Below are 16,807 nucleotides of genomic sequence, written 5' to 3'. Positions count from 1 at the left end.
AAAAAGGGGCAAGTCTCATTGAACTTCCGGGGTGGGACTAAACTTTAGTCCTACTCACACCACTCACAAGCTATGTATGAATGGGTCAAGAGAATTTCAGAATTTCAGTTGGGCTTTAGGCCAAAGGCCTACTAGCAAATTCCAACAGGCGGCAGTCTTTGGGGTTATGTCTACTGAGTTGGCCCGATGCTAATGGCATAGCAAACCCTTGGTTTTTACATTTTTACATTCAATGGGCTGCCCTCTAACATGGGGTGTCTTCCTTGGATGTGACCCATGGCCCCAAGGTCAACATGCAAAAAATTGTGGCCTCATTGACCCGTTGGCTACGTGATGCCGACCCAAAATCTAGCGAATTCAGATTTACGGCTCTGTTTACGCAGTCCAGTAAAATGACAAGATCTCATCTTTCCTCATGTCTAGCCAGGGACAGAATACCATGTTATTTTCACAACCAAATGGCCACATGTTTACCAGGCGATATCGTCGTCCCCGCGGGTCTCAGCGAGGATCAACATGAAGCATCTGGCGAAATGACAATATCGTACCATAGGAGACAAGTCCATCTATATACTATCCAAAACTACCCAAAATTCGAATGACTCTATACTGTTTTTGATTTTTCTCTCTTAATGAAATCGACAGTGCACCTGCCTTCACTAGTAGAAAAAGGGTCAAATGTAAAGTACATTAGTGCCGGTTTGAATTTGAGCCGGCACTAATGTGACCATTAATGCCGGTTCCAACGGCTAGGCAGGCGGGCATCATTAGTACCAGTTCGTGGGCAACCTTTAGTACCGGTTCATGCCACGAACCGGTACTAATGTGACCAGTGCGGCTGTGGTCAGGCTGGGGCCCCCACGAAGACCCTTAGTACCGGTTCATGCCATGAATCGGTACTAGAGTTTCTTAGTAAGCTGATTTTTAGTCCCACCTCGCCAAGAGAGAGGCAGTATGAGCGGTTTATAAGCCGTGAGTGCAGAGACTATGACGAAGAGGCGCAATGCTCACCTGCATGTTGATTAGTTTCAAGCCTTTCGGAATAGCATAGATTGCACTGAGCTATGTGCAGTGCAGTCTACACTATTCCGAAAGGCTTGAAGCAAATTAACCAGCATTGCACCACTTTTTTATTTTTAATAACTTATTTGAACTCCTGACTTCTTTTGTGTTCAGTATGCAGCATTCAAAACGACGTCATCAATTTCCAACATGTTCTGACATCATTTGTTGTTTTTCGGTCATTTACCTAATTGTTTAGAGAGCTAAATGACCGTGAAATTGAAAATCACTACAAAATGAACTCTAAAAATATTGAAACTTGCAATGGTATTATCATTTCGGAGTATCAGAGTAGAGAGGATCACAAAAAAACTACTCGGAAATAAATAGAAGAAAATAAATAAAGCAGAAAAGAATAAAACTATACAAAAAAATTACTCAAAAATAAATAGAAGGAAATAAATAATGCAGAAAAGAAAAAAAATATAAAAAATTACTCAAAAATAAATAGAAAAAATAAATAATGCAAAAAAGAAAAAAACTATATAAAAAATTTGTTGGCGCACTGCCTAGTGGGCCTGCCAGACCTAGGGTGTGCAAATGCAGGCCCAGAAGAGCCAGCAGACTCATAGGGCAGCGCGCCCTAGTTAGGCCCAGAAGCCTGCTATATAGAGAAGCTCGAAGGAGCAGCCGCGGCTGGGTTTATAAACCAGTGCGGCTTCCCATCGCTCGGCGAGGTGGGACTAAACATTGTTCACCGCCGGTAGCAGCGCACAACCATTAGTACCGGTTAGTGGCTCCAACCGGTACTAAAGGGGGGGGGGTCTTTTGTACCGGTTCATGGCACGAACCGGTATTAACCGGTACTAAAGACCCCTCCTATATATATGGCACTTACGAAAAAATCAGTTTGATCGACCACCAGTACTTCTTCTCGATCCAACTTCTTCGCTGCGCCTGTCGCCCATCGCGCGCCGCCCTCGCCGCCCCCGCCGCCCGTCGTCACCGTCATCGCCGTCGCCCCGCCACCCGTCGTCGCCGTCGCCCCCGCCGTGCCCGTCGCCGCCGCCTCTCGCTCACCGCCCGTCCCCGTCGCCGCCCGCCGTCGCCCGTACGCCGCCGCCCCCCGCTCGTACACACATACACATACACACACACACACACACACACACATTGTTTTTTTCTTATTTTCTGTTTTATTTTTAGTAATATATATATAAGAGATTTGAACTAGTTGAATTAATATAACTAGTTTATTTTTAGTATGAAAATTAATAAAACAAGTTTATTTTTAGTAAGAAAATTTAGGTATATGAGATTTGATGATCTAATCAAAATAATACTATATAGAACTACCTACTTTATTTTAGTAAGAAATTAATAGAACTAGTTTATTTTTAGTAAATACTTAGTTGAATTAATAGAACTAGTTTATTTAGTTGAATTAATAGAACTAGTAAGTGTTTAATGTTTCACCTATATATGAACATATGTTAGATATTAATGTCAAATGTTAGATGAATTAGATATAAATTATATGTTAGATATATATTTAATTTAGTTATATGAGATTTCATTATCTAATTAACATTTTATTATATAGAACTAGCTACCTTATTTTTAGTAAGAAAATTAATAGAACTAGTTTAGTTGAATTAATTAGTTGAACTAGTTAGTTGAATTAGTTCAATTAATTAGGTATATTTTTTATAAGTGCTTAGTTGAATTAGTTCAATTAATTAGTTGAACTATTTGAATTAACAGAATTAGTTGAATTAATAGAACTAATAAGTGTTTAATGTTTCACCTATGAACATAGGAATGTCGTCTGACGACGAACACGATTTCATTATGTGCGAATACTGCGAAGACCAGCGCGGCCTGTGCGGCAGAAATTTTCTAGTTGATGATAGACGCTTCAGCGTCAAGCTGGATGCGAACTTCGAAGTGGATACAGTAAGTCACAATGACAAGTCTTTTTTCGTAATTAAGCATGACTTATGCTTCATTTGCTTCAACTTTTAATTTTAATTTTTCACTATTCTACTAGCGTATCCCCTGCCATGCAAGAATTTTTGTCTTGGATAAGATAGGTTTCAGTCCTAACGAAACTATGGAGGTAAAAAGAGTTTACTTGAAGACCGAGCATGGTTATACCTTCAACGTCAAATTATACAATGCAGACACATACACCTATTTTGAATGCAAAACTTGGCAAGCACTATGCAAGGCTTATGCATTTGAGCCTGATATGGTTATCACCTTTGATATTCATCTGGAAGATAATATTGAAGGCAATAGAGACATCTGGGTCGATGTGCAGACGCCTCCAGTTCTACCATTATGTGAGTTTTTCAACCATATTTATGTCTTCGATATGAGATTATTTGAACCAGTTGAATAATTAATAGATCTTAATTTATATTGACAGCTTACTTCCAATCAAGCAAACATGTCCGGCGCTTGATAGATAGGACCGTCCACTGTCCCGGGGCTAAACTAAACTGCGAGGAGACAAGTCATTATGTTTCATGGCTTGAGGATCTTGATGCTGTCAAGACAAATTTCTTTCCTGCACTTAGAAATGTTAGTACTCAAAACGTGCGACCAATAGTGTTCGTACTGAACTACGGTCACATATATTTAGGAAAGATGATAAGATTTCTACTATTTCTCCTCAGTGCATCTTTTGCATACATTATTTTTTTAAGCTAAACTTCATTGCTAAGTATGTTACTATACGATGTTATTTAACAGGGACTCCCGATGAATGTTGTGCCTGATTGGATCGAGACTAAAGGTACCATGAATATTGTTAGCTTACAGCCAAGATATCCTACAATGCACTTTAGTGTATTCAGGATTTCTAATAGCGAGGAATGCTTAATAGTAAAAGACTGGAGCAAAATTGTGAACGATCACAAAGAAGTACTAGGGGGCAGCAATCAGAAGCGCAACCCACGATTAGGAGACAGGTTCATCTGCATGCTCCTATATGATGAATCAGCAAAGCTATACATGTTCTATGCTATTTTACCTGAGCGAGAGCAGCAGGAGTGATTAATTAGCTAGTTCATGCTTTTAGTACTTGTCCTCTCATGTCCGTGTTCTTCGTCCTGAACTTAATCTCAAAGAGTGATTTACTTTTGTGGTGTTATGAACGCTTATAATATCATTACCATGTTGAACTCGATGATATCTTTGCTATGAAAACCGTTGGTGATGATATATATGATGCAAGAGTTTTTATATTAATTAATATGATGATGATGATGATGAGTTATTATATCATTTATAAAAGAAATTGCATATTAGTTTCAACTGGATGGATTCTAGCTAAGTGATCAAGTATATGTCATATCCATATTACCTCGACCACTTAAGTAGGTGATCAAGTATATATAATATGGATATGACATATACTTGATGACTTAGCTAGGATGCACGCATTCAGTCAAACTATTCTGCGGTACATTCACCTAATGATTTAACAACTCATTATAATGTAAAACAATCACTAAATTAAATTGAAAACACAAAATTAAAGTAAAAATAAAAAATAAAACCAAAACACACTCAAACATTTAGTACCGGTTGGTGTTACCAACCGGTACTAATGTCCTACGCGCCCACGGAGCTGGCTCGTGCCATGTGGTTGCCCTTTAGCACCGGTTCGTGCTGAACCGGTACTAAAGGGGAGGGGGGCCTTTAGTGCCTATAATTTAGTGCCGGTTAACCGGCACTAAAGGGCCTTACGAACCGGTGCTATTGCCCGGTTCTGCAATAGTTCTTCTAAGCCAAAAAAAATTACTATCCAAAATTTGGATGATTCTAAGTATACACGCCGAATAAATCACATTTTTCTTCATTAATTCGACTTTAACTTCAGTATGGAGTGCACCAAGGTTGTTGTTGTTGTTGTTGTTTTTTTGCGGGGAAGAGTGCACCAAGGTTTTTCAGCAAAACGACCTTGCAGATTGTCCGTTGTCGTCTCTGCGTTCCTTGTGTGTGGCTCATACTCTCCTTTTGTGTTGCAAGTTGACAGGGGGCGCGTGTGCACACCCAAGACGTTAGTAGCAAAGGCTGTGTGGGGGCGTACGTGCATGGCGACGTGCGCGTGTGCCGCCCTTTTGGCGAGTGCTCGGTGTGTCTTCTTCGCGCACGCACACGCTCGACGACCGGGAGTGGCACGCACGCAAGCGCCTCTCGGCCTCCCTCCCGGCTCACTGGCCGAACCACCGCAGCTACAAGCCTAGAAAAGGGGGTCTGTTTTCGGCTCCGTACGCGCGCGCCCGCAAGATGCCAACGGCGCTGTCCTCCTCGTGTACGGTGGTTGGTCATTTTTTTTTTTGGTCTGTAGAACCAACGCAACGTACGACTGCGTAGCGGCCGATGGAGTGCGTCTACGGGCTAGCCTGCGCTTTTGGTCGATGCTCGCAACGATGCCCGTCCGCGGGACACATGCTAGCCAGCAGGCAGCTGCAGCTGGGCGATGCTCACAAAAACAGTGCCCTTCTCTTTTTTTAACTAGATAATTGTCTATGCATTGCAACGGGAATACAAACATTCATTCTAATAAATTAGCCCGTGAATGTATGTCTATTATTATATTGATGAGTTCAAATCTGGTAAGATTTTATTGACTACCAAAGAAAATATGTTTTTATTTTGATAAGTTCATAAAAGTATAAAACGTGAGATAATTGATTATATTTTTTGGAAAATTAATGGAAGAAAAAAATCAAAGAAGAAGGAGGGGGGAGGGGGCATATGTAAGCAAGGTTGTACGAAGGAGAGGTGAAATGAAAACCTTACGTTCTTTTTAAGTAGTAGAGAAAGAATGCCCATATTTCTTCAAGGTGGGGGGAATGTGTGCATTCTTTTCTTTTTTTGTGAGAAAATGAATTTGGTTCCAGAATCATAGAGTTACAGTCAAGAGGCAAGAGTTCCTCCATACATTGGGGCCCTCTAATAACCACACAATTGTGCTACTTTCAGAGCGACTATACCTTATCAAACAATCAACCACTCTATTTTGATCAGAATGTAATTTATGTGAAGCAATCTCTCGTCGCCTCCTCTGAGGCGACTCGGGGGCCAATCCTAGCACCGTCGCCACGTCTCCACCTCTCCTCCCCTCCCTCCGCTGCTGCCTGAGGGCCTCCGAGGCTTTGGTGCTCGGCCCCAATGATGGTGGCGGCGGGATCTGGCGCCTCCTCTCCGTTGGAGGGCCTTGGCTCCCCGGGGCGGCGGCCCCGGTTGGTGGACGCGGTGCAGCCGGCGGGATCTGGTGGGCAGCCTCCTACGGCCGTGCGGGCGGCGTGGGGCTGCTGACGCTGGCGCAGTGGCGGCTCCTCGCAATCCGTCATGGCTCCATGTAGAAGATCCGACCCTGCTCCGATCTGTCCCGATCCGTACTGGCGCCAGTCCTTGGCGGCTGCTTTCGGCGACCCCTATTGTCGGCCTGGCGGATCTGGCATGCGGGTGACGTTCTGGGGGAAACCCCTGGCTGGCGCGGCGGCCTCCCCAAAGTCGACGCCTTTGGTGCCGATCCCCTTCCTGGAGGCTTTGGGGTGGATTCTCTCCCTTCCGCCTCCTTCTCGAGCTACGGCGAAAGCTTTTGTTCCCCTCCTCTGGGCGTCGACGGCACCCTGGTGTCGTGTTCCTCGGTGGCTGGGAACAACTCTTGGTGGCGGGGCTGCTGGTGGCGTGGTGGCGGTGCGACTTCGGCCTTCTACTTGGTGCTGCGCCTTGCTTCGCGGGCCAGCAGACGGTTTCTTTGGTGGAGCGGTGCTTCATCCATACATTGATAGCGACGGATCTTGACGGCGTGGCGCAGTGCAGATTCGGAGTTCGATGTGGGAGGATGGACTCGCGCAGGAGGATGACGCTGTCTGGCGTCGTGGTGGCGTCGGTGGCAGAGAGACCTAGTACGGTAGATGCAACAGTACAGCTTTGAAGATGGACTCGTGGCAGGTGGCTGCGGCGGCCTCATACCCGGCAGCCGTTCTGGTTGAGGAGTGCGCCGGACTAGTAGGTGCCCCATAACAGGCATGCGTCCTGGTTGGGACCTCAGGTCTTAGATGTTTAGGTTTGGCTACGATGTCTGTTTGGTATTAGGCCCAGACTATCAGCACCCCTTCATCAATTGGATAGGTGTAGCGACATTTGTTGTTTAGACGGTGACTTTTGTCTTGCTGTTGTATGAATTTGTAAGGTCTTATAAGAATAATTGATAAAATGAACATATGCATCGCCCAGATGCAAAGGTCGGGGGTCATCCTCCTTATCAATCATAAGAGCTTTAGTCTCGAAAGCTAATTGACCGTAAGCAGAACGGTCTACGTAGTCATCAACAAGTGTTGGAAGAGCCATCGACGAGTTAAACTGAACAATAACCGGCAGCTCCGTAAGTTGAATTGCAAGAGCCATATCTTGGATTAGCGCGTGGATTTTGGCCTCAAGTGCATCATTGCAATGAAATAAGAATTTGTATGCCGCAAAATAACACTCTCATCAAACCTCTGTAAGATCATACCTGCCACCGCCATACCATCCGCAGCCGAGAAGGAACCATCAACGGATAATGCCCTTTCTTTCACGAGGTGGTGGCATCCAACACAGGGCTGGTTTTGGGATGGACGCAATGTTACACTGGTAATACTGATCAATAACATCTTTCCCTTTAGTATCTCCTCGGCCGAGTGCTTGTGACTGTTATCAAGAGACCATCAATAACTTTGTAAAGCGTATTCTGTAGTACTATATACTAGTGAACCTGGTAGTACACGGTACCCATATACTCACTCTTCAGTCTTCACTCCCAAAGACAGAGTTTGTCACACTTTACCCCATTGAGCAGACAATGGGGCCCACTTGATGGGATGGGGCAAAATATTTAAGAGGTAAAACGGGAACAAACTTGCTACTAACATATTATATTTTCGAGAATTTTCTACCAAATGAGGTAAATACATCACAGACTTAACCTTAGGACATTTCTAATCGACCCCTGAAAATAATGGAGTATTTGGCAGAGTAAACCCTTAGTGGAGTGTTTTTTACTCCACTAAATTTTGGTCGGACCTAACCAACCCCTTGTATCTAATGGAGTAAAAAAAATCATTTGCATTTCATTTTCCGTCACCGAAACACATTTTTTGCTTCTTTATCTCATTCAACGGCAATTTTACACATTGGAGTATATAATTCACCAATTCTTTGCTATGAGAGCAAGATAAAAAAACAAGAACCACAATTAAACATTTTAATAGATATCCAACTTTCATAATTGCTCCCACTAGTTAGATTAATATATTCTCTATGGCTTCATTGTTGATTCTCTTTATTGGCTTCTCAAGCATGCACACTTTTTTCTTCTTCATTCCGAAGACTTCGACGTTGGTTCGCATCTAATCTCATCTCTAGCCTCTATTGTAGCAACGAGTGCACGAGCATCTATCAAATTTCAATAGATCGATGTAATTATCTTTGCAATACCAAAACTTGCATCCATCCTACAAATAAATTTGAGCAAATAATGAGCTACCAAAATTGCACCGAACCCGGTGAACAACTGAATCAAAATAAGCACATATTCCATCTATTTTGCTCTTGGAGAACATCCATCTGGAATGTTCCGGCGTGGTAGAAACTCGGTGCCACCACCTGCTACGGGCAGTTGTCGCACTTCATAATCGCCAACAGTGAGCTGACGAGCCGCTAGGCTAGCGCCGAGCCCGGGTGACAGCCGGACGTGTCTTTGCAGGCGAACTGCCGTCGGGAGAGATCTGAGCGGCTAAAGGCGGATTCAATGCCCGCATGTGGCGCGGAGGCGTTGCCGGGGCAGTGCGGTTCGGTATCCGACCAATCCATAGCAAGGCGGTGGCGGCGGTAGTTGCAGATCCACCAGTTGTGCGCCAGCGATTGGACAATGAGATCTGAGTTTATGTTCTGGGCTTTTGGTAACATGGAGATGATCAGTACATTTGCTCGTTCTACCTCAAATTTCAAAAAAGAAAAATTAAAAAATTCCACAGGAACTCTACGCAGGACATGATCGAGGGACAACGGGGCGGTGGCGGTGGCCAAGGTGCCCATGCATGCAGGCAGGTCAGGTCAGGTCAGTGTTCCACCAGAAAAACCCGGCTGACCCCCTTTCCCGCGCGTTGACCTGGCTACACCTACACGCGCCGTCTCGTGCCAGATAGATAATCGTCCCGAAGCAACGCCGCATGGATCGTTCGCCACGGCAGTTGATGAGCGTTGTATATATCCGGGCGGCCATGAATGTCCCAACATCGTCGCGTCTACAGGCTGCAGCTCGCCCATGCCGGCGCCGCTGCACCGCTTGCACCGATCAGTCGCCGCTACAGCTGCCGGGCATAATACCGAACGAACCAGAACCGAGGAATCTCGCTGACATGCATGGTAGAGTAGAGGCCCTACGTGCTGCCCCCGGCCACCGTAACACCTCACAATAACTACACTGCTCGTCGCTGGAGCGGTTCAATTTAGTTCAGTCTGTTCGTTGGCGAGCCTCGGAACCACCCGGTCAGGTCAACCACTGGGCATGCATCTCCTATACTATACGGTCGTCCCGGAAAGATGCAACTGTGCACGTGAGGTTAAGTTAAAACCGGTGGCGCTGCCAAAGGAAGGAGACGGGCTCGGCTTTGGGTCGCCAGGACATAAATGTGCCGTCCTCCGTGCCCGTGTCTGAACTCTGAACGAAACGAATCTATGGATCGAGACGACGACCGACGACCGGAGTTAATCGCCTATCTACCGCCACTCCACTGTACGCTGTACCGCGCGCAGAGCGTAGGGCGAATGGATGTATCACACCATTCCCATGTCCATGTTGGGTGGGCTGCTCGAAGACACGTGGTTGGTTCGACCGAGAATGCAGCTAGCTTGTTAGCTTGGCCGGACTGATTTGACCGATGGCATGTGCCACCACACCGAGCTAATTAAGTCCGGATTGATTTTGACCGATGGCAGTGGCATGTGACACCACACCGTACGTGGTACGTGCCTCCTGTTTTCAGTGGACGAAATGGTGGGGTTAATTTGGACAGAGACAATATAGCAGGATGGCACGATGGGATGTGCGTTATTCGTCCCCAACATTGTTGGAGCCGTCCAAACTTTTAGGAAGAATCCATCAGCAACCCTCAACATACATTTATCTTCATAGTTACTGTAGTCCAGCAAGAGTAAAAAAAAGCTGATGTGGTTTCCTACTGTGCGTCTTGAATCCGACTATAAGTAGACCGAGAATTCTAGCTCGATAAATACTACAATAACATAGTTTTAGGACACTGATAAGTGCCACACGTATGACATGAAGCAATTCCGCACTGACCTTTTTTAACGACAGGTTTAGTTACCCGAGGATGATAATTTTATTTATGAAGCATGACAACTTTCTATTTGGACATTAAGTTTTAGGTTTTTTTTAGTGTTTACTCATTTTTTCGGATGGCAACGTTGTGTTATCTATGTTTTTTCAATTTTCTTAGCATGTCGTTAGTGGATGCGTCCGGTAAGCATGTTCATGCGGTGGTGCCGGTGCCATCCTTGTAATCGCATGTAAATGAACCCGTAAGATCTTTTTTTAGAACGAAGGCTCGCGAAGAGCCCGGCTTTGAATTAACAAAGCCATCAACCGGCCAGGAATTACAAACATACACCAAACCACATCGGCCCAATGATACAAGAGAGCACTCTAGAAAGCTTACAACTCAACGCAGCGCACAAGCACGAAAGGAAAATACAACCGAGCCCATAGCTTGTACTAGCCGAAGACAGCAGCAAAACTGATAACAAAGGTAGCGACTGGCAGAGCAGGATGAAGACCTGCTAGAACAGAGTGTGGGCATGAACTAGGCTGACTCGCAGGATGAAGAAAACCAGGCGTCTTCCTCCTCTCGCGCCGCAGAGGGACCCTTCCCTCTCGCCTTGGATCGAAAGGCATCGAACCAGCGGACCTGAGAAGCGCTCACCCTAGAGCAGAAGCGATGGCAACCTCAGAGCCAGGAGCAACCGCAGAGCACACCACCATGGACAATGAGCACACAACATCCACTATACCGCCGCAACCAAGGACACCGGTAGACTGACGGAAATCCACCGGGAGCAGCTGCTGAAGAAGGGTGGCAAGGACATCAAGGAAGACCGCAGAACGTCGAGGAGCAAGACCCGTCGGCCGTTGAAGAAGAGCACCGGGAGCCCACCGCCGGGGCCGTGTTGCTAATGCTGGGAAGGGGAACCCTATCCCCTACCGCCGGATCGAAGGCGCCGTACCGCCAGCCTTGAGCCAAACACGCCACACCCAGTGGGCGCCGCCCTTGAGGGGAACGGGGACAATGTCGGCCAAGCAAATCCCGACGAAACCGCCGCCGCCAGACAACTAGAGCCGCCCAAAGCTCGGACCTTTGACACACCTCACCCGAACACGAGCCCTCCCCAGGCGGCACCTCCAAGGAGGAGCACGACACGAAACGCGCCGTTGCCGCCCAATCCTAGCCGGATTTTGGGCTTTCACCCAGGAGGGGGAACGAGGGTGGAGAGGGGAGGACCTCGGCGGCACCTCCAGGGAGGAAGAACGGCGCCAAAGGCGTCGCTGCCGCCGGGCCGGACAAGCCAACCAAACGGTTTCCCGTAGTCCCAAGCCTCACCACCGAGCACACATCATCTCCAGATCCAGCGCACGAGACGCAAGCAGCAGGGGACGGCCAGAGGGAGTCAAGGAGGAGGGAGCCAAACCTCAGATCCGGCGAGGAGGGGAAAACTCCGCGCCGCAGCCAGCCCCCGCCGGCGGCTCACCACCCGCGTGGTCGAGCAATCCGGCCAGAATCACCCGCAGCCGGCGCCAGCCGAGAGGACGCCGCTGCCTCGCCAAACAGGGCCGCCGCCCCAGATCCGAAGACCTCCGCCATGGACGAAGCGTCAGATGCCTCGCCGCCACCTTCCCCGGCGTCCGCGGGCAATATTCGGGCGAGACCCTCAAGTGGCGGCGAGGGAGAACGGGGAAAAGGGGGTGGCGGCTTGGGGGGAACCCTAGTCGCCACCCGAGTCGCCCAGGAGGACGACGAGGGGGCAGGTGGGGGGGGGGGGGGGGGGGGGGAGAGGTGCATCGCAGGGTTCTTGGGTTCCGAACCCGTAAGATTCAAGAAAGCAAAAGAACGCGGTGATTCGAAAGCTACCGTCGATGAACGTCGAACGGAGAGCATGCCGCCGCCGTCCTCCAACAAAAATTGTCATCCTCGGGTAATCACCGACTAGTGGAAAATCTTTTAAAATACAGGTATACGTGCTGAAAGGGTATCAGCAACTGAATGATCCATTGCAAAACCAAAATAAAACCTCTAAAAGTTGCATTTTTAGTAACAAATACACACAGCAACCAGGAGCCTTTCTGAGCTACTCCCTCCGTAGCAACCAGGAGCCTTTCTGAGCTATACTTCCTGTTTCAAGTATCCTAATAAGATGAAGAAAAGCGGATGCTACCCTCTATTCTCCAAGGGAAGCTCCAGTAGTCCCAATTAGAAATCGAGCTGTGAGCCTTGCGTCGACGAGGAGCAACTGCCTGATCCACCAGACGAGGGCCCGCTCGACCCGTCTACCGTGGCCTGATTCAGCCGTCCTAACACCAGCGACCTCCTCTTTCGCAGCTTCAGAGAAAATGTGGAGGCCTCTAATATCACAGGAACCTGCGTATCGATGTAAATGGCGTCGTCAAAACAGAAGAGCGCAAGTTTTGTTTACAGCAGCTATGAGCCTATGTTTACTTTGGTGGGTACCTGGCTGTTGGTCTGTGCCACCTTATGAACATGCAGAAAACCAACCATATCCTGATACCCTGTGAGGAGTTTCGCCAAGTCCTTGTCCTCGTCTAATGATCAAGGTGATGGACAATCAGGCTTTAGGATCGGCAGTCGAAGTGGCAAACAGGAAAACATATTTCGAAGTATGAGGCTTGCCTGGGATTGCTTTTATTGACAGCAGTGTATCTGCTAGGTGCTGCCATCTCTTGCAGAAAGAATCTGATAGGACTGTGTATGGAAATGTTATAATGGCAACGGCATTAGATGAGCGCACCATGGCCTTCAGTGATCTGAGAAACGAGACCATGTCCCAGTCCTGCAATGCATAAACAGTTTACTATGTCAGAGAATGATTTGAAAGGGAGGAAGCTAAAAAAAATTCAGTGAGCTGCATCATTTCGACCAGTCAGCATACATCATTTCAAGCAAATATTACCTCCGTCCCAAATTACTTGTCTAAGATTTGTCTAGACACGGATGTATCTATCTAGACAAATCTAAGAAACTAATTCGGGACGGAGGGAGTACTTGCCTTCTCAAAATTTCCACACTGTGGTGCACAGAGAGACTGTATAGCAATGCGTCCAGCATTCAGATTTCCACCATCTTTCCTGAATGGAGAAAATACAAGAGATTCACAAGCAATACGGCAAAATGCATCACAGTCATCTAATTCAAAATGCATCAGATCTAATACAACTCTAATTTTGTGGTTACTAAACAATAAACGTCATCTTGAGGCTTGAGCTACATTAATCTGTGATAACAAGGTACTGCAGCCTTTGGATGACATTCCTCAAGAACAACAATCTCGACCATAGATCCAGCCATCCAGGAATCAACCTCACCTTTGATGTTTGGATAAGAAAGCAGAAGAACGATTCTGGAGGTCACTCAGAGTGTCTACATCTTGAGTGCTCAAACATTCAATATTCTGTGCATTAAGCAAATGCCGTTCCAGGGGCTTCCGTAAATCAAAATCATGGCTAAATTCCTGCTTGCTGTCTGCAACATTTGCCAAATAAGTCAGCTCTTTAAAAAAAATACTCCCTCTATCCCATAATGTAAGATGTTGTTTGACACTAGTGTAGTGCCAAAAAAGTCTTATATTATGGGACGGAGGGAGTATCTCGAAAGACAGTAATTTCGATGTGGACACATTCCTAGCTCTCATGCGTGCCCATCAACAAGGGACACATCCGTGTACAGGCCGAGCCGGGATCGGGATAATCAGGAATCTAATCTAACATCGTAGGGCCACGTACCACGGAGACGCGGTCCGACGAAAGCTACGGCGCGTGCGTGTGCTCCTACGGCGCACCGGCCGGGTGGCTGTAGCGGCGGCGCCGGAGGCGGACAGCTGATGGACGCCGGCATGGGCGGAGGTCGATGGACGCCGCCGTCACGCTTTCTCGATCGATCGATCGCGCATCAAAAACCCGTCCATGGTTACACCACGTACGTAAGCAAGCAACAACTTATGGCTCGCGGCAACTTCGAGATTTTTGCGGAGACGGAGTGGTACATTGAGAGGGAAAGATGTGATTGTTTTCAGTTCAACGGCGCTGTACATAGTTATGGACTGGACTTGGATGATGCGAGCTTTGCCACTGTTCGAGAGTTTACTAGCTCGGCTGGCTGTGGTCAGCTAAGCGATGATGTTAATCAGCAGCTGGTGATAAATTAGCGTATCAATGGCAACGTCCACCGTCCACGTCGTCATTGTACTTAGAAACAATCTAACGTCCGTCTACATTGGACGAGTGGCACTGCTGAGCAAATACAAACAGTGCTTGTACTACTATATGCACAGCACGAGAGAAAATATGAAGAATTGGTTCACTGCACTGTATTGCTAATCATTCTGTCTAGGGATATAATGGCACCGCTAATCCGATACTGTTGTTAATCTGGATGTTTGATCAAGATTATTCAAGACGATTCATTGCCGGAACTGTTGCTAGCTTGCGGCCGGGTCCTCCATCGATGGCTCTGGCCCGATACGGACAATTCGGATACTGGATATGTGTATGTACTTGGTGTGATGCGTTCAAACCAATCTGAAAAAAAGGATGGAGAAAACGCGAGCAGATTGAACCGGGAAACAGGCATGTCTTAACCGATTCTTGCTTGTTGGTGCGGCATTTAATTCCGGTGACGTCGACTGCTCGCAGCTGATCGTGAGAGATCACCTTTTTTTTCTTGTCCGAGAAAATGCAGTTATATATTGTCCACTAATATATAAGCATACCGTCACACCTGCATGGCACAGGTAACAAAAATCGAAAAATGTATTTAGCACACCTGTGATAGATTGCAAAAACGCCACACCACTTGGATGCCGTCAATTTGAATCCAACGTGCGCTACTCATTCCAGCAAGCCGTTTCTTTTTTTCTCTCGCTGCTGTGTGGGCCACCGCTGCACGTCCGCTCGCTCGAACCGTCCGCTGCTCCGCACTGTGTTTCTCGGCCGCTCCACCCCTGCTCTCTCTCCGTCGACGGCGAGCGGTGGCGCCTTCTCCGGCCGATTCTCGGAGGCAGTTTTCTGTTCCACCGGTGAGTATCGCTCAATCCCCCTCGCATCCGCCCCACTAGTCCGTGCTTTGTTTCTCGACGCCGTTAGTGGCGGGATGTTCGTCAGATTGGTCGCAGGTTAGAACAGACGAGGAATGCGCCCAATACGTTCAATTTGTGGTGCATTTGCTATTTGTTAGCCTCTGTTTCGCATGCACATCGTTTTAGTGCTTAATTTGTCGTTTTCAATTTCGTGGGTAGTTGCCGTAAGTTTTTGAACTGACCCCCCCCCCCCCTGTTACACGGCTCGATCCTGATTTCTAGGGTTTTCTCTAGATGCATAACCATTATGTTTCCGTTCATGATTCGACGGCGTTATCCTATGATGATTTCTGCCGTTATTTTGGTCGCCGGTAGGGTTTGGTGCGGGGATTTTACAACGACTCTCCTCACTCTGTATCTATGGTGGGCTCAGTTTTATCATGCTCTTATGGTTGCAGTGAAGGAATTGAATTACCACCTGTATAATTAGGTTGCTGGTGATAATCCCATACTGTTTTTGTGTTTTATATGTAGTTCATCTCGTTTTGTGTTTAGGTTGTCATGATGGATTGTTTGTTCTAGCACTATCAGTGGTGTCTCTTTTCATGATGCATTTTTGTGTTTCTAACTGATGGATGTGCCATCATTTAACTTACCTGAACTTTAATCGTGAATATTACCATTAGTGGTGTGAATAATTTATCAGGAGTCACCTGTAAATTTTATCATGTCACTGATTTTTTAATAGTTAGTGATGTGATGTCCAATATATGTGTTTGTGTGTAAGTTGATGCCATCCCTATTTTGCTTAAGTTATCTTGCCTGATACATACATTTTATCGGTGTATCGTAAGAAAAAAAATCAGGTATTCAATATCTAGTAGAAGCAGACATGTCCCCTTTTTTCGTCCTTCTCTGTTGTGGATGAGTTATCTTGTTGTATGTTCACAAGTTACCAATGTATCATAAGAATAGGTGTGTGACTATTAATTCAACAGCTATGCATCCTTTATGCTCACTTTTTCTCTTGTTATTCTTGTGTGTCTGGTCAAGATGCCAAGGAAGCGCAAATTAGATGATGACTTTGAGGAGGTGAACCCCTTAAAGAAGCATAAGCCTCCCGCAGATCGGAATAGGGCTTCTCCTAGTGCTCTTGTGACTGCCTGTAAGGATATGTCAGATGAGAGAATGGCCGCAATCGATGACATGGATTTCACTAGTCTGCGGAATATCAAGTGTGATAATCTGTTCAATCGCCTTTCTCAATGGCTTGCTGGTCTATACGACCCTGATTCCCGTGAGGTTGTTGTACCCGGTCGCAGAAGGTTACCGGTCAGTGAAGAGTCTGTGCATCGTATAATGGGTGTGCCCCGAGGTGATATTGCGGTGGATTTCAAGGTTCCTACAGATGCACAAC

General features: G+C 46.7%; 1 protein-coding gene across 1 annotated transcript; it reads right to left on the bottom strand.

Moving 5' to 3' along the window:
• Positions 1-12,551: 12,551 nt before the first annotated feature.
• LOC123152917 (elongator complex protein 4-like) lies at positions 12,552-14,210 on the bottom strand. Its single transcript, XM_044572291.1, has 6 exons — positions 14,099-14,210; positions 13,682-13,838; positions 13,366-13,444; positions 12,990-13,149; positions 12,810-12,901; positions 12,552-12,719 (listed from the first exon to the last, which is right to left on the bottom strand). Exons 1-6 carry the CDS (start codon positions 14,208-14,210, stop codon positions 12,552-12,554), a joined length of 768 nt encoding a protein of 255 aa, XP_044428226.1.
• Between the last annotated feature and the right edge of the window lie 2,597 nt (positions 14,211-16,807).

This window comes from Triticum aestivum, chromosome 7A, assembly GCF_018294505.1.
Source record: "Triticum aestivum cultivar Chinese Spring chromosome 7A, IWGSC CS RefSeq v2.1, whole genome shotgun sequence".
In the NCBI taxonomy this organism is placed as follows: domain Eukaryota; kingdom Viridiplantae; phylum Streptophyta; class Magnoliopsida; order Poales; family Poaceae; genus Triticum; species Triticum aestivum.
The sequence above is the reverse complement of the archived record's forward strand: the minus strand, read 5'-3'. Positions and strand labels throughout refer to the sequence as shown.